This window comes from Larimichthys crocea, chromosome XIII (assembly GCF_000972845.2).
Source record: "Larimichthys crocea isolate SSNF chromosome XIII, L_crocea_2.0, whole genome shotgun sequence".
NCBI classification, from domain to species: Eukaryota; Metazoa; Chordata; class Actinopteri; family Sciaenidae; genus Larimichthys; species Larimichthys crocea.
Window position 1 is genome coordinate 12,028,529 of NC_040023.1, and position 22,984 is coordinate 12,051,512.

The window sequence follows — 22,984 nt, forward strand, 5'->3', positions numbered from 1 at the left end:
AACAAGCAGCCACCTCCTCGACCGCAGCAGCAGCAGCCCTACCCACGACAACCATCGGCACAACACTGACACAACCGGCAGGAGCCACAGGACCATCAGTTACTGCAGTTACTACTGCTGCAACGGCAACAACTTCTACTGTAACAACAGAAGCACAGGCCGTGGCATCATCGGCAACAGCAGCAGCAGCAGCAGCAACAGCCATAGCAGCCACAACAGCAGCAGCCGCTGGAGCGCCGTTTCCCCAAGTCGAGGCCGCGATACGAGCTGCACAAGCAGCGGCTAACCTCGCCACAGACGCAGCCACAGGAGAAGCAACGGAAACCACTGCGGCAAAAGCAGCCGTAACCGCAGCAGAGGCCGCAGAAGCAGTAGCACTAGCAGCAGCATCAGCAGCAGTACGAGCATCGATTGAATCAAGAACTACAGCGACATCAAAAACAAAAATAGCAGAGGCATCGAAAGCAGCAGCATCGGCAACCAGAAAAGCAGCAACAGCAGCAACAAATGCAGCTTCCAAGCCAAGAACGCCAGCAGCACTGAGAGAAATCTCCGAAGCTATAAAAGCAGTGACACTGGCAGCAAAAGACGCAGCAGTAACATTAGACCAAGCAGGAAAAGAAGCTGGAGTGTCAGAAACAACAAAATTAGCAATAGACATTTCACAATCTGTGGCATTCTTGATGGAATCAACAGGAATTACAGCAGAAACGGTGTCAGACGCTGCCTCAGCAAAAAACACAGACGTGATGACAGCAGCGGCAAAAGCAGCAGCAAGAGCTGCAACAGCAGCAGCAAGGAGAGCGCAAGATGTACTGGTAACAGTCTCTGTGACAGCCAAACCAACTGCACCAGCAACAACATCATCAAACAATGCTGCTGCAGCATCATCAAACCCAACTGTAACAAGTGCAAAAGCAAATGACGCAAAGAAAGCAGCAGTGATCGGGTCGACGGCAGCGGCAGCATCAGCAGCGGCAACGGCGGCAGCAGCAGCAGCAGTTGCTGGACCCGAAGCAGCCGAGGAAGCAGATGAAGCAGCGAAAGCCTCAAGAGAAGCAGCAAGACTGGCCTCATTACTTGCAGCAGGACAAGCGACAGCGCCAATGGCGGCAGAAGCAGCAGAAAAAGCAGCTAAAGCAGCAGATGAGGCATCTAAAGCAGCACTACGGGCGGCACAATCGGCACCATCAAGTACAGCAGCAAAGGTGGCAAAGTTGGCAGCATCAGCAGTGAAATCGGCAACTGCAGCAAGCACAGCGGCAGCATCAGCAAAGAAGATAGCATCTGCTACAGCAACGCCAGCCACAATGTCAGAGGCCGTACAGTCAGCCAAAGCTGTGGCCACACTATCAGCAGAAGCAGCTGAAGAATTAAAGGATATATTGGACACCGCAGGTTTAACCCCAGAAGAGCGTGCACCAGTAGAAGAGGCACTAGTGGTGGCAGGCATGGGGCAAGCAACAGTGGCAGCAGCAATAGCAACTGCTGAAACAGCAGGGGAGATGTTATCCGGAACAGCACAGAACATATCCGCCCTGGCAGCAGCGATAGCGTCGACAGCGCAGGCCGCAGCATCGAGCGCTTCAGCGGCAGCATCGGCGGCACAAGCAGCAGTGGTGAGAAATCCTTCTGGCAACGCAGAAACAACAGCAACACCAACAGCAACACCAACAGCAACACCAACAGCAGCCGGATCAGCAACAGCAGATGCAACCAACAACAAAATCAGTCTCATTTCCCTCGCAGTGGCGGTCGTGGCTGCTGTGCTATAAAGAATAACATAGTAGCTGTCAGCGTGTCAGGATGGATGGACTCATAGGTTAACTGTAGAATACAATCCTATATTGATTACTTTCCTCATCATTATGTGTATGTGTAAATTCAAAAAAAGTGTTAAGAAAGAAGGGGGGCAACCAAGTTTTAATAATTGCTTTCACTAATCAGTAAAACTGTCAAACAAGGCTTGTAGTTAGACTTTTGAATAGCTATATACTATTTATTTCCATATTTGTTGTGTGTATGTGTGAATTAGACTGCACGACGATGTCAGTTTATGCTGCATGTGAGCGTGACTGCATGTCACCGTCAACAAAGCTCTAAACATTGAGGGAAATTGTGTATGGTTTTATAAATAGCTTATTCAATTGTGTCTAAATGTTTGTGATTGTATAGTTGTGAAAACAGCTGCATTTAATCTTGAAATAATAATAATTTTATATGCTAACTGGTTAATCAATAAATTAATAATAACTATATTTGATGTCTGATTGTGTTTCATTCAACCCCAATATAAAGTTTTCCAAAGACACCAAATATGACAGAAATAATATTGCAAAACTCATATTTCAAGTTGATTCTATTTATGTTGCACTTTTTTATTACAAACGTGAGAAAAATATAAATTAAAAATACAGTTTACAGTCAGAGAATAAACGTTGGTCTTTGTCTTAAAACCATCAACAGACTCACTAATTATGGGCCCAGTGATGCTAATTAAGGTCCAGTTCCATTCAGGTCAGGGTGCTGTTGTACTACATGTTGGTTCACTAGAAAGTTTCTGCTGCAATAAAAGGAACTGAACCTTAATTAGTATCATTGGGAACACCAAGATATTCATGTGTGAATGACCTGACAACAGAATTTACTGTTGAAACTCCAGCGTCAAATATAACACCCCAGTGTTTTTTGTGTGTTGTCTGAAGATGGAAAAATGTTTGAGGTTTTGGGCTGTGACGGCGGTGAGATGGGTCATGTTTGACATCTTGAATGCAGTTTTGTAGATGACTTGACATCGGCCTCAAATGAGGGACTTCTGAGGGAGGTAGAGATCGGGGTATCATCTGCATAGAGGTGGTTTTTCCTAATGGGTACACATTACGACAAAAGAGAAGTGGAGCTAAAATTGAACCCTGCAATATTAAAACTGAACATTTGACTCAGATAGCTTAAATGAAGAGCTAAAACAAGATGTTAAAGGTTATATTTGTGATAATAGTAGTTTGGAATAAGAATATTTTATTATTCTAATGTATTAATTAAAGGTAAAACTGTATTCAATGTACCAACTTAAGAAAAAAACACTGATTTTGTTCCTTTGGGCACTAACAATAGAAAACACTCTTACCAACTGACACATTTAGTTTACTTATGTTCCTATTTAAATATTTGTTTGTGATATATTATGTCATTATATGTTTCTTTTGTATTATACTTCCCTGATCACTTCACTTCATTGTGGAATATATTAATAAAGACATTCCTTTTGAAGCAGTTAGATGTGTGGTGCGTGGTGCAGCACCCCAGGTTGAACTTGAACTTGAAATACCAATTAGTTCATTCCAAACATCATTCCTCAATAATAACAGACCAGAGATGCTCATGACTCACAATGACTGTGCAACACTCCCTGAAACTTCATACTTATACTAATTACACATTTCTTCACTAAAACTATTTAAATACAGTGGTACAAGTGTTCAGATCATAAAATACTATAAAGAAAAAATAAATACTGCTACAAGTAAAAGTTCTGCATTGGAAATGCTACTACTAAGTAAGTGTTCATTTAAAGTTGTTGAGGTAAGGCTCATTTTGAACTGTTTTGTATACAAAGAAGAAGATTGATGCCACTCTCATGAACATGTATGATAATTATGAAGCTCAGGCTAGTTAGCCTAGCTTAGCATTAAAACTAAAACAAAAAACAGCTACCCCGACTAACAGTATTTGGGTGACTGTTAAACAAAAAATATATAGTCACAGAGAGGCTAAGTAGGGGAAAAACTTACTGATGCACCACCATGTGACCCACATCCCCATGACCATAGCAACAACCATAACAATATTAGCTGACGTCTACAAACAGCTACCCAAAAAAATCTACCCAAGGTCACTGATGAACATGTTTTATCTTGTTGTTACATTACTCTATCCAGCTACAGTTTACACAGTTGGCAGGTTTATCCCGAATAAAAAGATTATTTATTGTTGACAGTTGTTGAAACCTGAACAGAACCGCTTCAAGAACCAGAGCTAATTTGGTGTTTACACTGCGAGCAAGGAGCTTTGGACCACCGGGAAGAAGAGAGGACGTTTTCAGGCCCGAGACAGGTGGGAGCGGAGCCGGTGTTGTGCCAGAACAGGAGCTGGGCGAGCATTAGCAATGTAACTGGGCTCATAATGGCAGAGGAAGAAGAGAGTGAAGAGGACGCTGACGGAGGAAGCTAAGAAGAGAAAAGGAGAGAGTGAGCGAGCAAGAAGCCGCCGGACAAGAGTAAATGTGGGACTGACTTTTAGTGGTTGGTGAGAGCTTGGTGAAATAAAAGGCTGAAAGACAGACGCCGAGCTGGGCTGACTGCTGCTGGACTAGGCAGTGATATCAGCTGCTGCTGGGTCTGGTTCTGGTTCTGGGCTGACTGCTGCTGGGTCTGCTGCTGGGGACCTGGATGATGTCTGGCTGTTAGCAAAGTTGGCGCCATGCTCTAATAAAAGACTTCAGTATTCAGGTCACGGTGAACCTTCTTACCTCTCAATGTACATACCATATGCATTGCAGTGTCAGGGAGATGTAGATTAAAGGCATACCAACCTTCTGTGCTCGAGGCGAAGCAGCCAGCCAGATACCTGCGACATGAGCTCTCACCTTCCTGTGTGTTAATAAGTTAACGAGGATGTAAAGTTTGTGTTGTATTTACACACATGGTCGGTTGGAAACAATTGTTGTAATAGTGTGGTTAACTGTTATCTGTTTGTCCAGAACTAGAAGATCTCAACAGTTGTGTTCACATACAGTATACGTAAGATGTGTTAACAATATGAATTAAATATTTTGTCTTTTGTGTGTTCTATCTATCTATCTATCTATCTATCTATCTATCTATCTATCTATCTATCTATCTATCTATCTATCTATCGTTGTGGAAATTTTCTGCTGCTGGTGAACAATGAAATAGAAACTTCTGCCGGCTGACAAGGTTTTATTTTCTTTGCAAAGAAAAGGTCAGTTCAACATGCGAGTGGTCAAAGATGGAGAAAAGACCCCGAATACGGGGACACCTGGATATTTATACCCGAGGGACACTCCTTTCACATCCCTTTGTCTGCTGAAGGCAACGGCCCCTTCAGGAAGTGTTTCCACACACTTCTGTCTGTTGCAAGTATTGGCGTTGATGTGTTTTCCACCTGAACTATCCTGACAAGAGACAAAAGGAGCTGGTGTCTTATGTTAAGAAGGGGGAGGTTGTGCGTCTCTAGTGATTGAAACAAAGACATTGAATTTACTATCTATCTATCTATCTATCTATCTATCTATCTATCTATCTATCTATCTATCTATCTATCTATCTATCTATCCATCTCTCTATCTATCCATCTATCTATCTATCTATCTATCTATCTATCTATCTATCTATCTATCTATCTATCTATCTATCATCTATCTATCTATATATCTATCTCTCTATCTATCCATCCATCTATCTATCTATCTATCTATCTATCTATCTATCTATCTATCTATCTATCTATATATCTGTCTGTCTGTCTGTCTGTCTGTCTGTCTGTCTGTCTGTCCGTCCATCCATCCATCTATCTATCCATCTATCTATCTATCTATCTATCTATCTATCTATCTATCTATCTATCTATCTATCTATCTATCATCTATCTATCTATATATCTCTCTATCTATCTATCTATCTCTCTATATATCTCTCTATCCATCTATCTATCCATCTATCTATCTATCTATCTATCTATCTATCTATCTATCTATCTATCTATCTATCTATCTATCCTCTGCTGTAATACACCATCTGTCCGCTAGGTGTCGCTGCCGCTGACCGGGGGGCGCTGATCCCGCCGCAGAGACGCGTCTTGTTCCGGAGAAGAAGAAAGATGTCCGCAGCTAGCGTCGGTTAGCCTGTTAGCTCGCGGAGCTCCCGGTGTGTCGGTGAGTCGGTGTCCGGTAAATCCTCCGCGGAGGCTCGGCTGCAGGTAGAAACACCGCGAGGGGCAGAGCGACGCCTCGGGCGGGCGGGGACCCGCACACTGCGCTGTTAAAGCGGGTATTTAAGTAGTTTTCAGCGGCTCCGTGTGAGCGGGGGTCGGGTCGTGTCTCCCCCGGTGAGGGCAGCTGTCCGTCGGTTACCGTCAGGTGAGTCTCCCGCTGCTGAACCGCGGAGCTCGGTGAAGTTTAACGAGCTTCTCCCGCGTGTTTCTCCAACTTTAACCGACCAGTGTTCCTGTGTGTGGCCGCGGGGACGGTCTGTGTCCGGTCCCCGCAGGAAGTTTGAGCGGGTCATCGTGCTGCTCTGTCCCCGGGAAACAGGCACTTCCCCCCGGCCGCAGAAACAGCGACGACCCGCTGATTCCTGTCGGTGCTTTGTTAGTTTTAACGGTGCAGTGTGTCAGAGATGGAATATAACGTTCATACCTGTGACTTCATGCAGGTACAGTCACTAAAACAACTAAATTTAATTATAAATATAAATAATTTAATTTTGTTAATTTTAAATTTTTTCTGCAGCGGGTCCTCTTCCATGAAGGCGGCCATGTTGAAACTGTGTTTGTACGGCAGCCCAGAGCAGACAAACTAAAAACTGACTGTAGATTCAGGTGTAGCGGCAACTTTTGTTTTTAAAACTGCTGCAAAGAGTTGCGTTGCGTGTGCCAGTGATGCGCGGTCACGAGTCCCCAAACAATATTTTTAATAATATTCGGGTCGCAGTCAGTCGGGTCGTTTGAAATAAAGATGCCGAGTAAAGTTTTGTAATTAATTTACAGTCGTCCCTCGCTATATCGCGGTTCACTTTTCGCGGATTTTTATCAGTGTAATTTTGCATGTTTTTTTTTTACTGCGTACTGCACAGTATGAGCACGCATTGTGTTCTGCGTCCTAAATTGGCTAAGGGAGAACCGCTTAAGAACTGTTTAAGGGAGTACTGTACAAAATGCGTGTAAAAAGGTGTATAAAGTGTGTGGTTAGGGGTTTTACGGCCTTAAAACATGTATAATAATTGTAAAACTTACTTCGCTGATTTCGTTTATTGCGGGCTATTTTTAGAACGTATCCCCCGCGATAAACGAGGGACCACTGTAGTAGACAAAATAATCTGTGAAACGCACACAGACTTTATTGGCTGAATAACTGGCTCGAAGGTGCCACAAGCTCGACAGGAGGTACAGAAAGTGTAGACTACTTTTTTAAAAATGCGGGTCAGGAAGCGGGTTGGGTACAAGATTTCACAATTATTTGCTGCAGTCCCAGTTCGGGCGGGTTAGTTTAAAACGTCTGTCAGTGCAGGTCGATCAAACATGGACGCGCAGTCGTCCTGGTCAATGTTTCAAACCCCACCGGCTCCGCCGCGGCCCAAGTATGAAATGTATAGAAAAAGTCAGAGGAGTCGGACAGCTGCTGGAATGAAGGAGCTGTGGTAGATCTCCTTCTTCTAGAGGACAGTCCAGGACAGAGCTGGACCTCTTGACCAGTTTGTCTTTTCTTGTCTCTCTCAAGCAGACAGCTGTATAGAATAATGTGTACGAGTCCTGCACACACTGAAGGAGCTCAGACGACTTTGACCTCCGTGTTGTCAGACCGGTCGAACAAAAGTTGTAGATTAGAAATGAAGGGAGTTATTTATTTAGATTTGAAGCTTCAAAACCAAACAAATCAAACAGTTCAGTGATTTCCTGAGTGAAGTGTGTGTCTGTTTTATCAGCTGCTGTGTAACCTCCCGTGTTTTCTCTCCGTGTCCAGAGACGATTTGAAGGTCAAGTCATGGCGGCTCCAGTAAACATCCAGACTCCCAGTAAGACCTGGGAGCTGAGTCTGTACGAGCTTCACAGGAGTCCTCAGGTAAAACCCGATCAATGCACAACCAGTAGCCAAACCAATAAGTAACATTCAGACAACCTTATCGTCGTCGTGTTTCTGTAGCGTTGACAGAACGTTCCCAAACAGTTTGAAGTAAACTAAAGCTCCCCACGCTGTCCCTTTAAGAAATATGACACTCGAACAGTTTGTTACGTGTCCGTAAAAACACATCACACTCGAGGGAGTGCTGTTATACTGAATATCAGCACGCATGTGCTGATATTCAGTATAACAGCACTCCCTCGAGTGTGTTATTGTTTAAATTATTAGACAGAGATAAAAACATGATGTTAAAGTGTGTGTGTGTGTTCAGGAGGCGATCATGGATGGGACGGAGGTGGCGGTGTCTCCTCGCTCTCTGCACAGCGAGCTCATGTGTCCCATCTGTCTGGACATGCTGAAGAACACCATGACGACCAAAGAGTGTCTGCACCGCTTCTGCTCCGACTGCATCGTCACGGCGCTGCGATCAGGGTGAGCGTGACGCGGCAGAGCGACGGTCATCGCTGGGCAAAATGTTTAAATGTCTTCACGTCACGTCTCCCTCCCTTCCTCGTTCAGGAACAAAGAGTGTCCGACCTGCAGGAAGAAGCTCGTCTCCCGGCGTTCGCTGCGCAGAGACTCGAACTTCGACGCGCTGATCTCGAAGATCTACCCGAGCCGGGACGAGTACGAGGCCCACCAGCGCCGCGTCCTGGAGCGACTCAACAGGCTGCACAACAAGGAGGCGCTGAGCTCGAGCATCGAGGAGGGGCTCCGACAGCAAGCCCGCTACAGGTCCGAGAGGTGGGGGAGGAGAGGGGGGCGCTACAGCTTAATGTCACCGCCGGACGGTTGGATGACAGTCGACTAATCGATTAGTCGACTAATCGATTAGTCGACTAATCGATTAGTCGACTAATAGATGCCGCTCAGTCGTCTTAGTCTTGTCAGATCCTGTTTCTGTGGTTTATTTCGACATATTTATAGTTTTATTCGTTATATCCATCGATGTGCTCACACTCGTTCTGCTGCTCATGTGTCACCTCCGCCCTGCAGGAACCACCGGGCGAAAAAGCCGACGCAGGAGAGCGACAACACCACCTTCAGCGGCGGGGAAGACAATGGCGACACCCGCTCGCACCTGTCTCATGACTCCGCCCCCTCACACGCCCCTCACCCACCTGGTCAGACCCCCTCGGAGGCCGGGCCGAGCCGCAAGCGTCCGCGGGCGTCGGACGACGGCTCGGGGGGCGAGGCAGACAGCGGCAGCCCCACCCCTCCGCTGAGACGCCACAAAGAGGGACCGGGCTCCGAGATCGAGCTGGTGTTCAGACCACACCCACAGCTGGTCCACGCCCAGGACTACAACCAGACCAGGTGAGACACCTGAAGCCGTAAAAACTGAATCAGTCAGATTTCTTTCAAACCTGCAGACTGACGAGATCTTTGTGTTCCCTCCAGATACGTGAAGACAACGGCCAACGCCACAGTGGACCACCTGTCCAAATACCTGGCCCTGCGCATCGCGCTGGAGGACGGACAGACTAACGGAGAGACGGAGGAGGGAGGAGGAGGAGAAAGAGGAGCAGCAGCAGGTGGTGGAGGAGGAGGGAGCGAAGAAACGTCAGGAAACGGAGAAGGATCGAGTCTGACCAACATCAGCGAGAAACAGTACACCATCTACATCATGACGAGAGGAGGACAGTTCTCTGTGAGTGTTTACAAACTGTCAGCCAATCAGAAGCACAAACTTTAACGAACGCCACAGCTCGTTCCACCAATCAGACGTGATCTGCTGCAGATTTAATTACCAGTCGTCTGAGTTCTGTCAGCGGCTCGTACCACAGAATTTAAAACTTGAAATCATTTCGTCACCGTGTCTTCCTCGTCTGTCTTCGTCACTTTGACGAGCTCATACTAAACTAAACATTTAAGTGTGAATCTAATCTTCATATCGATCTATTGACTGCTCCGTTTTACACCGACTGAAGACTCCTCGCTCCTCCTAACTGAGCTGCAGGTGTTCTTACCTGGTCTGTCGTAGACGGCGTTGACCCGGAGCGTCTGCAGATTAATTTCAGACCTGATGAGTTCGACACATTACAGATGGATACAGCTGTTTGTTAGCTTGGCTTCAGCACTCTGCTGTGTCGTGTGATTGGTTGATCTGTGTGGCTGTTCCATCAGCTGTTCATCCTCCCGCCTCTCTTCCTCCTCTCAGACGCTGAACGGATCTCTGACTCTGGAGCTCGTCAACGAGAAGTACTGGAAGGTCCGGAAGCCTCTGGAGCTTTACTACGCCCCCACCAAGGACCAACAACAACAACAACCGCCACCACAGCAGAAGTCTCCTCCACCTCCTCCTCCACCACCACCTCCTCCTGCTGCTCCACAGAGGGAGGCATGAGGCGGAGCGTCCTCGGAGAGAAGGTGGAGGTTTGGTCTCCACGGTTTCACACATTATTATTTCATGTATCTTCATTTAAACGTGTTCTGGCATTAAGACGTCTCGCTTGGTTTCAGCTGATCGGCCTGCAGACAGACTCCCTGAGCGATGGACCAAAGTGGATCACTTGTTTTTCCTTCAGTTTCCTCCTGACGTGAAGCGTCTGCAGCTCGTTAGCTTTACACTTTAATTCTCTTAATAATTAACAAACACGAAGCTGCGCAAAGGCTCCTGTTACTGCGGCAACCACCTTAAGTTTTATTTATTCCTCCATCACAGCAGCTGAACGGAAACTCACAAACCTGTTAAATGTAACTTGATAAATCCTTCATCAGTTTCTGCTGTGCAGCCGAGACACGAGAACAAAAACTCAGACGGAAGATTTTGGATTTTAATCGTCCGTCTATTACAGGACATTAAAGTTTGAATTTTCACATTTTGTGCAGAAGAATTTTTTATAAATCAAAATGAGACAAAGCCAGATGTTTGATTCTTCTCTGAAGTTATCTTTAGTCATGAATCAGATTCAGTTTGTTTTTCTTAAACGGACGCCTTCAAAGTGTTACCTGCTCACAAACTGACCAATCACATCGAGCCTTCAGACTGAACCCGCTCGACTCGAGCTTCTGTAGACAGAAATAATCTGTTTCTCTCATTTCAGTAAAAACTTCAGTTTGAATTTAAAATATTTATGAAGTCTTTGTATAATTTAATTTTTAGAACTTCAGTGAAGCTGTTTAAAGAACTCTGCATCATCTTCTGCTCGTTCAGGTTTTACGTTAACGAGATCTTTCTAACATGAGCTACAGTCAGCTCACATTTCATCTTCAGATGTAGCTGTCGCCTCCACCTCTCAAACCTCCGTCAGGCTCACTTCTGTCTTTATGCACTTTATATTTCCTGCAGCCATGTTTTCTGACTTTACCTCAGTTTTTATGAAATATTTGTATATTAAGAAAAATGCTTCTGTTGTGATCACACTTCAAACTTCTGTCAGCGATGCAGCACAATAAACTCAATAATCTCAAGTCTGTCTCAGCGTCGTTCGGGCCGGGTTAGTAAAATCATTGTGAGGCTCTGCAGAAAACACGAGGACACAAACGTTTTGTCGACTGACTTTTTATTGAAACTAAGGGAAGCAGGGAGTTTACTTCTTCTTGGACACACCGACGGTGCGACCACGACGGCCGGTGGTCTTGGTGTGCTGACCGCGCACACGCAGACTGCAAAGAGAGAGAGGACAGTTAGAAATAAAAATATAAAGATTTTAACACGTCATGTAACTAAGTAATCCACTCGTCACTCCAGATTCAAGTTCTTCCAGGACCGGCTCAGCAGCGAGCTGCTGCAGAGGTTTGGTGTGTCAGGTCGGATCTTACCCCCAGAAGTGCCTGAGCCCACGGTGAGCCCTGATCTTCTTCAGCCTCTCCAGATCTTCTCTCAGCTTGTTGTCCAGACCGTTAGCGAGGACCTGAAACCAGACGCTCGTTACTTCAGACAGACGACAAACCACAATAAAAACTTCAACAGCTGGCGACTTGTGCAACAAACTGGTGGCCGTCCCTTCACGAGTTCTTGTTGCAGACGTCAGCGATACACAAATTACTTACGAAGACGTCTGATCGAACTTTTAATATTCCACTCCTGATTTTAATCGTAGAAATCTTAGCATACAGAACAGCTGACAGATTAAAGGTTTCTCGTGTAGAGCTGCGATTTAGAGAGAAGTCTGAATATTTCAAGATCAAACTGTAAAATTAATGTGACGTTATAAAGCTACGACACAAAATGACCCTCTGCAGACGGAAGGACGGTCAGCTGAGGACGATCATGTGATCTAACAGACCTGAGCGAGGTCTGAAGTTTTCTCATCTGAGCGACCGAATCCTGTTTTGTTCATTTAACGTTTCTCTGCCAACATGAGACGGTCGACACGTCACATAATCCTTTAAGTGTCTGAGCTGATACACCGATAATTAAAGAGCTCCTAAAAGAACATCGAGTCCAGAAGGATCAACACTGATAATTATCAGAAATACTTTAAATAATTACACATGCGAAGCTTTAAACTCAGGCCAGCAGAGTTAATTATGACTCAGCATTTATTCATCTGAGGAAATTTAATCAAACTTTCTGATTTATGAAGTGACGGATCAGGACTCAGTGAACACCTGAACACACACACACACACACTGATGCTTACCTGGCTGTATTTGCCGTCCTTGACGTCTTTCTGCCTGTTGAGGAACCAGTCTGGGATTTTGTACTGGCGAGGATTCTGCATGATGGTCACCACACGCTCAACCTGACACACACACACACACACACACACACACACACACGTTAAACTCACAGGAAGAGAAATAAGTCACCAAAATAAAAGCCTAAACTTTACGTTGATCCCGGAGGTTGCAGTGGGAGCTGTTACATTGACGTGTTTGTATGTAAATGTGTTGAACAGTTTAACACCGCTGCTCCAAACCAGGAGACATGTAGGACTCAAAGTAATCTATTACTTTAGAAGTTTACTTCAGAGCAACATCAAGTTCCTGACAGCACGTCGGGCTCTGCTCACCTCCTCGTCCGTCAGCTCTCCGGCCCTCTTGTTCAGGTCGATGTCGGCCTTCCTCAGGACGACGTGAGCGTAACGTCTGCCAACACCCTGAGACGACACAGACGGGAGCGTTAGTGTTTCTGCACGCCGCCACACACACCGACAACACGCCGGGAGCAGGTAGACGACCCAGAGGAGAAGAGAGCTCACCTTGATGGCAGTGATGGCGAAGGCGATCTTCCTCCTGCCATCGATGTTCGTGTTGAGAACACGAAGAATGTGCTGGAACTTCTCGGGGATGACCAGAGACTGAAACACAAGGGGACACGTTAGAGTCGGCTGATCCAGGATCGGTCAGACCTCGGGCAGGCTGACCCAGGATCCGTCAGGTCCCGGCCAGGCTGAGCCAGGATCCGGCAGGTCCCGGCCAGGCTGATCCAGGATCCGTCAGACCCCGGTCCGGTCCAGGTGATGCTGTGACGGCTCACTTCATGCAGCACGTCTGAACTCATTGAGCTCTCTGTGCAGCTCAGTATCTTCACCATGAGTCTCCTCAGTGAGCAGCTCAGCTCTTCACCTGCAGAGACTCACCTGAGTTTAGACACTTTACGACACTTTCAGAGACTTTACGAGCCGCAGCGTGAGGACACCGACATGCTAACACACTCATTGGTGAACCACGGGGCTCCGTCAGCTTCTACAGCTCCCCGCCTTCAGTTATAAAGGTTTATTTAACGTTTATTTAACGTTTCGGTGCCGTTAAAGGTGACGTAGCAGCACGGCGGTTCTGCTTTAACGCGGGAATCAACACAGAGTGAGTTAGCATGAGGAGCTAGCCGCAGTCCCTCCGTACAGGTGCGTTAATAAACTGATTATTACAGCCGATCTGGCGCCAATTCACCGCCAGTCCGCTCACACAACATGTCTCACATCCACCCGCGGGTGTAAACGTGATGAAGCAGGTTAAATAACGGCGGATGAAGGCGGATTGTACCCGCGGCGGGCGGACACGGAGCGGGACTCACCATCTTGAAGCAGGTTCCGAGCGAAGAGGAAGCCGCGCCGGGTCTCGCGAGAGTTTGAGCGTGCCGCTGACCGGAAGTTAGTTCAAGTCTTTTTTTTAAATAAATTTAAACATTCAGATAAATTAAATATAAATTATGTATTTGTGTTTTTGTATTCACGCGACTTAAAAGTGACTTTTTTTATAGTTCGGATTTATTCTTTTTTTATTTTACAAACGTAAGATCCCGCCCTTTTCGTTTCCGGTGACGACGACGCGGAAGTTGACGTTTTGTAGTTTTTCTCGGACGCTAGCTTAAACTCGCCACCATGGCGGAGCTAACTGCAGCTGCTGGTTCTGGTTCCGAGGCGAACACAGCTGGAAACCCGACAGACGTCGCCATGGCGTATTTACAAGACGAGGTGACACTTTATGTTTTAATGTTTGAATCAGTTATTTTATTAAAAAACTACAATATCCAGCCGTTTGTGTCCTGGTCGCTTCCTGTTAGCATCAGTCAGCTGTTTTCATAAACAGACAGATATTGCTGATATTAAACCAAAAGGCGTCAAACTGTTTATTTATTTATAGTTTATTCATGTTGCACGAAGCTAATGAGCTCTTAGCATCATATGGCAACAGAAAATGAGTTGACAGCAACTTTATTGATCAATAATCGACTGTAGAGTCCAAACAGGCTCCTCTGTGTGTTAATTAAAGACACCTGAACGCATCACCAACTCTGATTTTAAATATTCATGTGATCATCAGTGAGTTTCAAATTAAAGGTTTGTGTCTGACCGTTTTGTTTTTTCCTCTAGAAGACTGACGGAGACCTTGCAAACCTCAACCTGGGCGAGCTGGACCTGACCACCGACGAGTTCATCCTGGATGAAGTGGACAGTAAGGCGACCTTCATCATTTCATCAGGATTAAAGAGGCTCAGGTCACTGAGAGCTCCTGCAAGGCCACGATTCACGATTCACCATATTTATTACTCTGACGTATTCCAGGAATGTTGCCGCACTACTCCTCCTGCAGGTTTTGGTTTCTCAGAGTTTCACCAAACAGTTTTACCAAAAACCACGCCAACGTTTACAATGGGTGTGTATTGGTAGAATGTTCCATAGCTAGAGAAACATTTGTCAAAAAATACATTTGCAAACGGCTCTCGTGGCCACAAATGTCGCTCTACTTAAATAATTTCTACATAGAAACGTAGGAAAATTTGTGGGCTACGCAGCGATATCACTGCTGAAGCTGTCAGACTGATAGTTTTGGCGGGAGACGCACTGATGCTCCAGGATCACCCACCGACAGCCCCATCTACTCCCATGTAAACTGGAGAGGAGAAATTTCCCAAAGGAGCACGGGGCACCTGTTCTTTCTCTCTCTCCCCAGGTCACATTTTTTAACTTCACACACTGAAATTCAGCATTCACATGGTCGACAAGATGAGGATGCTCACGGTCATTTGGGCTTTTTGATACCACCTACCGTTTGGCATTAGTGTCCACTAGTTGGAGGGGCTTCATTTAGAGATTTTCTGTGTCTCTCAGCAGTCACTCACACACAGACAGAGCACAGCTGCAGTTAATGCTCTGACCTGCAGCTGACCCTGGTTGCTCGGCAACCTCAAGCTGCCTTTGACTGACTTTATTATAGTAATATGCTATGTAATAGTAATAATGTCTGTCAGACACACTCTACATTTATTTAGACGTTTTATAGTTTGGAACTATCCCTTTAATAATGTGTAAGCAGTGTGTTTGCAGAGGTTTAAACAGATCATCAATGCAGCAGGATACTGTGACTAGTACAGTTTTAGTTTACACACACAGATATTGAAGGAGTGTCACATGTGTAACGTTTTTCCAACCTGCAGAAGCTCCGTAAACTTACACTTGAAGCCATGTCCAGATCTGATGTGTCTCCTCAGTGTTAGTAAAGGGTTGGTAAAGATGTCGCCCCTCTCTGTCCTCCTGCAGTTCACATCCAGGCCAATCTGGAAGATGACCTCGTGAAGGAGGCGCTCAAAACGGTGAGAAAACCACGACAGTAAAGTCTGACACAGCAGGTTGGAGATCAGGATTTAACAGAAGTCCTGAGGTGAAGGAGGCTGGTTCAAAGACGTCTACATACTCTGCTGTGGTTATTGTCCCCATTTTAAACTGTGAAACCAAAGCGAGCGAGCAGTGAGCATGTGTATTATAAACATGGTGACGGTGGTCTTCCCTCCATCTGTTTTCAGGGCGTTGACCTTCGTCAGTACTCCAAACAGGTGGAGTCAGAGCTGCAGAGGATCGAACAGGCCTCCATCAAAGACTGTATCCTTCATGTCGAGCTGTTCTGACACTACACGTTATTCAGACTCATCACCTGATGGAGCACGGCTACGTCAGACTCTGTTCACGCTGGTTCATGCAGGAGATGGAGATGACAAAGCTCCAGCCTAACTACAGTTTGAACACATCACTTTGATCCACGATATTAGTGTGTGAAAATACTTAATATTGAATTTTCTAACATTATTTTGGTTCTTTTAGACTGAAGTCTTAAAATGTGACGTTGGAGCTCCTTCAGGTTTTTCTCTCTCTGATGATCTGTGGTGGTTTTCCTGACTGTTCATCTGTCAGACATCAAGGAGAGTCAGAACATTGCTCTGCTGCACAACCAGATCACCGCCTGCGACTCCATCCTGGAGGTAAGACGAGGCGCCTTCATCCTGATCCCACAGTCACTGCTTGATGGAGTTGGAGTTGAGAAATGTTTGGTTGTTTTGTGCCTGTCCTCTCAGCGGATGGAGGGCATGCTGAGCGGCTTCCAGAGCGACCTGTCCTCCATCAGCAGTGAGATCCAGACTCTGCAGCAGCAGTCGGTCAGCATGAACGTCCGGCTGAAGAACAGGCAGGCGGTGCGCAGCCACCTCAGCCAGCTGGTGGACGAGCTGGTGGTGCCCGGAGCCATGATCTCGTAAGTTTCAGAGGGTGGAGACGGTAAGATGTACCGTGGGGCGTTTGTTTTGTCTGACGGCGTGCCCCGTGTCCTCGCAGCACCATCCTAGACAGTCCGGTGACGGAGCAGGAGTTCCTGGAGCAACTCCACGAACTCAACAACAAGATCAACTTCGCCAAAGAGCTGAGCTTCAGAGAGACGCTGGCCTGCTCCGACATCCAGGACATCGTGGACCGCCTCAAACTCAAGGTGAGACACAGAGACAGAGACGAGACGGAGACAGTCGTCTGTTTTCATGATCGTTTGATTTCCTGAAGCTTTGCTAGTTTATAAAACTTTGAACAGTGTCCTACAACCCAAAGTGTCTTCATCAGATGTTTTGATGACCTCGTTATGGCTGATTTATTTTTCTGTTGATCAATTAATCGACTAATTGTTGCGTTTCGTCAGTAACGAACACAGATGAAGATTTATCCAGATATTCTGTGGATTGATGTCGTTTAAAGACTCGTACATGAAACGTTGTAATATTTGTGTCTCTGCAGGCGGTGTCAAAGATCCGAGAGTTCATTCTTCAGAAGATTTACTCCTTCAGGAAGCCGATGACCAACTACCAGATCCCTCAGAACACTCTGCTCAAGTACAGGTGAGCTCCACCATCAGCTCCACCATCAGCACATGTTATGACTAGTGTGTGTGTCTGTTTGTAGAAGTCCACAGCCGTACATCGTCTGCGTTGTGAAGTCAAAGCCGATGACTCTGTCCTTTGTTTGGTCTCTGCAGATTTTTCTATCAGTTCCTTCTGGCCAATGAGAGGACGGTTGCCAAGGAGATCAGAGACGAGTACGTGGACACGATGAGCAAGATTTACTACAGTTACTTCAAGTCGTACAGCGGCCGGCTGCTCAAAGTTCAGGTCAGGTCCACACACACACACACACACACATGCCGACACGTCCCAGGTCAATCCGCACAATATTAATAATAATAATCATCATAATGTGTTTGCAGTACGAGGAGGTCGCAGACAAAGACGACCTGATGGGAGTCGAAGACACGGCCAAGAAAGATATCCTTCAGAACGTCACGTCGGGTTTCTGTGTTTAACTTTTACTCTGTTTCCATAAAGTGTGAAGAAATCACCAACATGCACTCACACACAGTTCTACACGAAGCTGAACGTTCAGTTTCTCTCTTGTTGAACTCGACACAGGTAGAGACACTGAACAGCTGAAGAACACACAACTGTCTGAGTGTGTGTCAGTGTGTGTCTCTGCATTCCAGACATAACAACATGTTGATCAGATACGAGCTTATTATCACACCTGAAGTCTGTAATCATCACATCCTCGTGCCTCAGCCCTCTCTTGTTTCCACTCCTTGACTCCTCGCTGCACGTTTCTTCTCCAAACCGTCCCTGAAGAGCAGGAACACCATCTTCACTCTGGGCCAGCGCGGCGCCATCCTGAGTCCTGCCGAGCTCGAGGGTCCGATCCTGGTTCCACACACGGCTCAGAGAGGAGACAGCAGGGTGAGACGTCCACAGAACCGAGACGCAGTCGTCAGCATTCACAAAAAAGTGTTGAAGTGTTGGTGCAGGGACGAGCAGTGAGAATAATTAATAACTTGATATTACGACACTTTTCTGAAGATATGAACTTAAAAACAGGAAGACAGCAGACAAACATCTAGCAGCGTCAGCTGACACCGACACCTGGTGGCGTCTTTATGAACCTGCAGCCTGTTTGACTGTGTCCTCTCTCCGTCAGTATCCCTATGAGACGCTGTTTCGCAGTCAGCACTACGCTCTGCTGGACAACGGCTGCAGAGAGTTCCTCTTCCTGTCCGACTTCTTCATGGTCACCGGAAACTCTGCGCTCGACCTCTTCAACAGCATCATGGGAAAAACTCTCAGCATGTTCCTGGTACGAACGCAGCCGTGTTCAGTACACGAAGCGTCGGCCGCTCCGTGTTCTGGTGTCGTGTTGTTCAGTCCTGTTGTCTGTGTCCACAGAAGAGCATGTCCACGTACGTGTCCGACTGCTACGACAGCATCGCCGTCTTCCTCTGCATCCACATCATCCTCCGCTTCAGAGCCATCACGGCCAAGAGGAACATCCCCGCCCTCGACAAGTCAGTCACCTGTTATTGATCAGATCCGAACGTGTCCTGAGCCTCCTGCTGACGTGTATGTGTGTGTGTGTGTGTGTGTGTGTGTGTGTGTGTGTGTGTGTGTCTCTCAGGTACTGGGAGGCCGTCCTGGAGCTGCTGTGGCCGAGGTTTGAGCTGATCCTGGAGATGAACATCCACAGCATCAGACACACAGACCCTCAGAAACTGGGAGTGCTGGACACCAGGCCACACTACGTAGGTCTACACACACACACACACACACAGACACACACACACACACACTCTGTACATTTTACTGAACTGAGTGTGTTTGCTTCAGATCACTCGTCGGTATGCAGAGTTCTCGTCGGCGATCGTCAGCATCAACCAGACGTTTCCCAACGAGAGGACCAACGCTCTGCTGGGACAGCTGCAGGTCACAACACACACACACACACACACACACACACACACAGCTCGCAGTAAAGTCAGCTGGTCGAAAGATCAGGATCACCTGTGAAGCAAACCTGAAACAAAGTTTTTAATGTGTTTCATCAAAGAAATGTAACCATAGCAACTTTGTTCATGTTTTAACACACACACGCACACACACACACACGCACACACACACACACACACACACACACACACACACACACACACACACACAGGAGATGTATTTACAGACTCAACAGGTCAAATTAAAGTTTTGATGAAGAGAATCAAACGAGGACAGCAGCTCAGTTTGAATGGAACGTAGTTATGAAAATCTAAATGTAGCAACATGAAACCTCGACTCATCGTCTTGAGTAAAATGTTTTAAAGATGATGAACTCGTGTTTCAGTCACCTCTTCTTTTTTCTTCTAAAACTCGTTAAATGTGATTTATTTCTTGTCAACATGAATATTTGAATATTTCTCCAGGTGGAGGTGGAAAACTTTGTGCTGAAGATGGCGGCAGAGTTTCCCTCCAGAAGAGACCAGCTCATCTTCCTCATCAACAACTACGACATGATGCTCAGCGTCCTCATGGTGAGCTTCAACCTTCATCAGCTTCATGAGTTCTTCTTCCTCCGTCTGTGCGTCTGACCTCTGTTCTCCTCTCGTCTGTCCAGGAGAGGGCAGCAGACGACAGCAAAGAGGTGGAAGGTTTCCAGCAGCTGCTGCTGGCTCGGACGCAGGTAAACCTCGACATCATCTCCGTGATCGCAGCGTTTGTTCTGACTCAAAGAAATGAGACGATTCTTCAGCTTTAGTCAGACTGCAGCTCTCAAACTGACACAAATCCAATAATAATGTATTTACGCAGTGCACACAAGTCAAGTGATGTTTGAACCCCATCATGTTGTTTTCCTCCGTCAGGAGTTCATCGAGGAGATTCTTTCTCCGCCCTTCGGAGGGATGATCGCCTTCGTGAAGGAGGCCGAGGCTCTGATGGAGAAAGGGCAGCTGGACCGGCTGAAGAACGAAGAAGGTGAGAACGTGACAGGCTCTGTAATGAATTAAAAACATTTCCAGACTGAGTTCAGTAGCTGAATAAATCGATGAATCACAAACACGTTTTATAGTAACCGTCTCCGTAACGTCACAGGACGCTCTCAGTCAAACCTCTGATTCATTAACCGGTCGTTAGCAGACTCGGTTTGTATCTGGACACCTGGTCGAGGTCGAAGCGGTTACCATGGTTACCACGGACGGTTATGACGGACGGCGTCGAGCGTTTTTAAGGAGCATTAGCGCCTCCTGCTGTGCTGGAGGGCGGGCTGAAGCTTCCTGATGAATCTGCGTTATTGTTTCTGTAATTAATTAGTTAATTGAAATGAACGTGTTAATTTGGCATCCCTGGTTTTAAAGTGTCAAAGAAAGGTTTGTCTCCTGTCAGTCAGTCTCAGGTGTGCGGTGACCTCCTGCACTGCTGCTCATACTGTTATTTACAAAGCATAACATATAAAGGACGTGCATTATACTTGTCGTCGTCGTCGTGGAGAAGTTGCTGAAGTCAAAGGTCAAAGGTCAGGAGTTCAGAAAGTGTTCAGGAGCCTCTGATGTCTTATGCTGTATTATTTATTGACGCTTGGCCAAGGAGAATTAGAGACACTCTCAAAGTTCATCAGAAGTGCCTGAGTCGGTCTCACATTCTGCCCAACTCATCCTGGTGGATCGACTTTAAACCCCAAGATAACAGCACAAATACTACACGCCCAGAATGAGTCACAGAGAATGTCTTTACCCATGGAGGTGTTATTGTCAGCATGTTCTAGTCTGGAGACACAGATGTCTGTTTACGCAGATTGGACCGTCAACAACAAGCTATCTATTATGTCTATGAAGGCAGCAACAGGTCTCTGTGACCCTGGACACCACAGTGTGGAGATAGACTGGCACCTACTGTTCCCAACCAAAGCCAAACAACTAATACTGCTGAGGACCTCAAGGCCCACACGGGACCTCAAGGCCCACACGGGACCTCAAGGCCCACACGGGACCTCAAGGCCCACACGGGACCTCGAGACCCACACGGGACCTCGAGGCCCACACGGGACCTCGTGTGACCTCAGGACAGAAACAACAACAATCATCATCATCGTCAGAGCTCAGACATGTTTAGTGTGTAAACAGAACTCGTCCTGACTCGTGGATTGTTTCGTTTCGTTCTTCAGTTTTTGTTTCCTGTGTAATGAAAGTCGTCGTCGTCCTGCTGCTTTTGTTTCTCGGTTCCTCCCGCAGCTTCCTCCTCCTCCGCTCACATTCACCACGCGGTGTCGGGCCGCCTGTGTTCGTAGAAAACACCGTGAACATGATCTGACACTGTGTGTGTGTGTGTGTGTGTGTGTGTGTGTGTGTGTGTGTGCAGCTCGCATCACTCAGCTGGTTCGGGGGTTTTCCAGTACGTGGAAACAGTCGGTGGAGTCGATGAGTCAGGACGTCATGAGGTCGTTCACCAACTTCAAAAACGGGACGAGCATCATCCAGGTGAGTCTGTCACCATGACACTGTTACGTCATCACGCAGGAAGTGAGCGTCAACACTTCCTCTTCCTGCCGCAGGGCGCCCTGACCCAGCTGATCCAGTACTACCACGGCTTCCACAAGGTCCTGAACCAGCCCACGTTCCGCAGCCTGGCCGTCCGCTCCGAGCTCATCAACCTGCACCACCTCATGGTGGAGGTGAAGAAGCACAAACCCAACTTCTAACGGGGCGCCGTCGGTCCAGCTGGAGGAGCCGGACGCCGTCACAGCGGACCGGTTTCAGCTGAGTCCAGACTTTCCCTCCAGCTGAGGAACGAGCGGCGTCAGAGTCAGACGGAGAACCTGAGCAGCCACGGCTCGTCTGCAACACGTTCAATCATCAGCTGCTTCATCACTTCACCTCGTAACGTCCAGACACTCCGACAGTCATCCACCTCCACCTGCTGCCTGCAGACAGACGACTCCTCCGCCCGCTACACCCTGAACAAAACAAGCGTTCTCTTGCTCGATCTGTGTTGGCGTCGCCGTGTTTCCTGTGGAGTGTTGACAGCGAGCATGTGTATGGAGGTGATCACAGCATGTAGATACAGTATGTACCGGGGTCATAGTGCAACGCCCTCGCCTCACCTTCTCCTTCCCTGCAGCTAACACAAACATAACGATGAAAACAGAGATTGAGATAATTAATAAATCTAAAAGTGAAACTCTAAACACAGGAAGTTTAATGAACCTTTTGTTTGTAGTTTATTTATTTGATCCCAGAAGACGCCGTGCACGTTCACGTTCATGTTCACGTTCATGTTCATGTTCGGTTACAAACACGTCGACATTCTTCTTCTTCTGTCGTCATGAAAAGATCAAAACCACCAACGCGGCTCTCGCTTCCTGTCTGCGGCTGCCAGCTTCAAACCGATTGGCTGAGACTGAATATTTAGTTTCGTGTTTTAATGAAAGGATCCGTGATTTCCTCAAACGGCGTCTGACTGCGGCTTTTATCGAAGAAGAAGAAGAAGAAGTGAATTTGTTGTGTGTGTGTGTGTGTGAGTGTGTGTGTGTGTGTGTGTGTGAGAGAACAGGAAGTTCATCT

General features: G+C 46.8%; 3 protein-coding genes across 8 annotated transcripts; 2 read left to right on the forward strand and 1 right to left on the reverse strand.

Moving 5' to 3' along the window:
- Positions 1 to 5,837: 5,837 nt before the first annotated feature.
- LOC104930569 (E3 ubiquitin-protein ligase RING2-A) lies at positions 5,838 to 11,332 on the forward strand. Of its 5 annotated transcripts, none has more exons than XM_027286655.1 (8): positions 5,916 to 6,157; positions 7,760 to 7,858; positions 8,190 to 8,350; positions 8,438 to 8,662; positions 8,915 to 9,235; positions 9,320 to 9,569; positions 10,080 to 10,294; positions 10,382 to 11,332. In XM_027286655.1, exons 2-7 carry the CDS (start codon positions 7,781 to 7,783, stop codon positions 10,263 to 10,265), a joined length of 1,221 nt encoding a protein of 406 aa, XP_027142456.1. In that variant the 5' UTR covers positions 5,916 to 6,157; positions 7,760 to 7,780; the 3' UTR covers positions 10,266 to 10,294; positions 10,382 to 11,332. The 5 variants fall into 5 exon arrangements, with proteins under 5 accessions (XP_027142455.1, XP_027142456.1, XP_027142457.1 ...); XM_027286656.1 differs by having other exon boundaries at positions 10,080 to 10,288; XM_027286654.1 differs by having other exon boundaries at positions 5,838 to 5,953; positions 10,080 to 11,332.
- A 75-nt stretch (positions 11,333 to 11,407) lies between these two features.
- On the reverse strand, positions 11,408 to 14,003 carry rps18 (ribosomal protein S18). The gene is made up of 6 exons (XM_010745394.3): positions 13,884 to 14,003; positions 13,069 to 13,167; positions 12,880 to 12,966; positions 12,508 to 12,609; positions 11,684 to 11,775; positions 11,408 to 11,527 (listed from the first exon to the last, which is right to left on the reverse strand). The coding sequence occupies exons 1-6, from the start codon at positions 13,884 to 13,886 to the stop codon at positions 11,452 to 11,454; spliced, it is 459 nt and encodes a 152-aa protein (XP_010743696.1). The 5' UTR covers positions 13,887 to 14,003; the 3' UTR covers positions 11,408 to 11,451.
- Positions 13,455 to 22,538, forward strand: vps52 (VPS52 subunit of GARP complex). Of its 2 annotated transcripts, none has more exons than XM_027286623.1 (21): positions 13,455 to 13,959; positions 14,106 to 14,283; positions 14,686 to 14,764; positions 15,850 to 15,902; positions 16,113 to 16,188; positions 16,498 to 16,565; positions 16,659 to 16,834; positions 16,915 to 17,065; positions 17,362 to 17,462; positions 17,600 to 17,732; positions 17,828 to 17,885; positions 18,214 to 18,347; positions 18,586 to 18,741; positions 18,831 to 18,949; positions 19,060 to 19,183; positions 19,269 to 19,364; positions 19,853 to 19,960; positions 20,044 to 20,109; positions 20,291 to 20,402; positions 21,783 to 21,901; positions 21,976 to 22,122. In XM_027286623.1, exons 2-21 carry the CDS (start codon positions 14,191 to 14,193, stop codon positions 22,120 to 22,122), a joined length of 2,169 nt encoding a protein of 722 aa, XP_027142424.1. In that variant the 5' UTR covers positions 13,455 to 13,959; positions 14,106 to 14,190. The 2 variants fall into 2 exon arrangements, with proteins under 2 accessions (XP_027142424.1, XP_027142423.1); XM_027286622.1 differs by having other exon boundaries at positions 13,456 to 13,959; positions 14,683 to 14,764; positions 21,976 to 22,538.
- Positions 22,539 to 22,984: the final 446 nt, after the last annotated feature.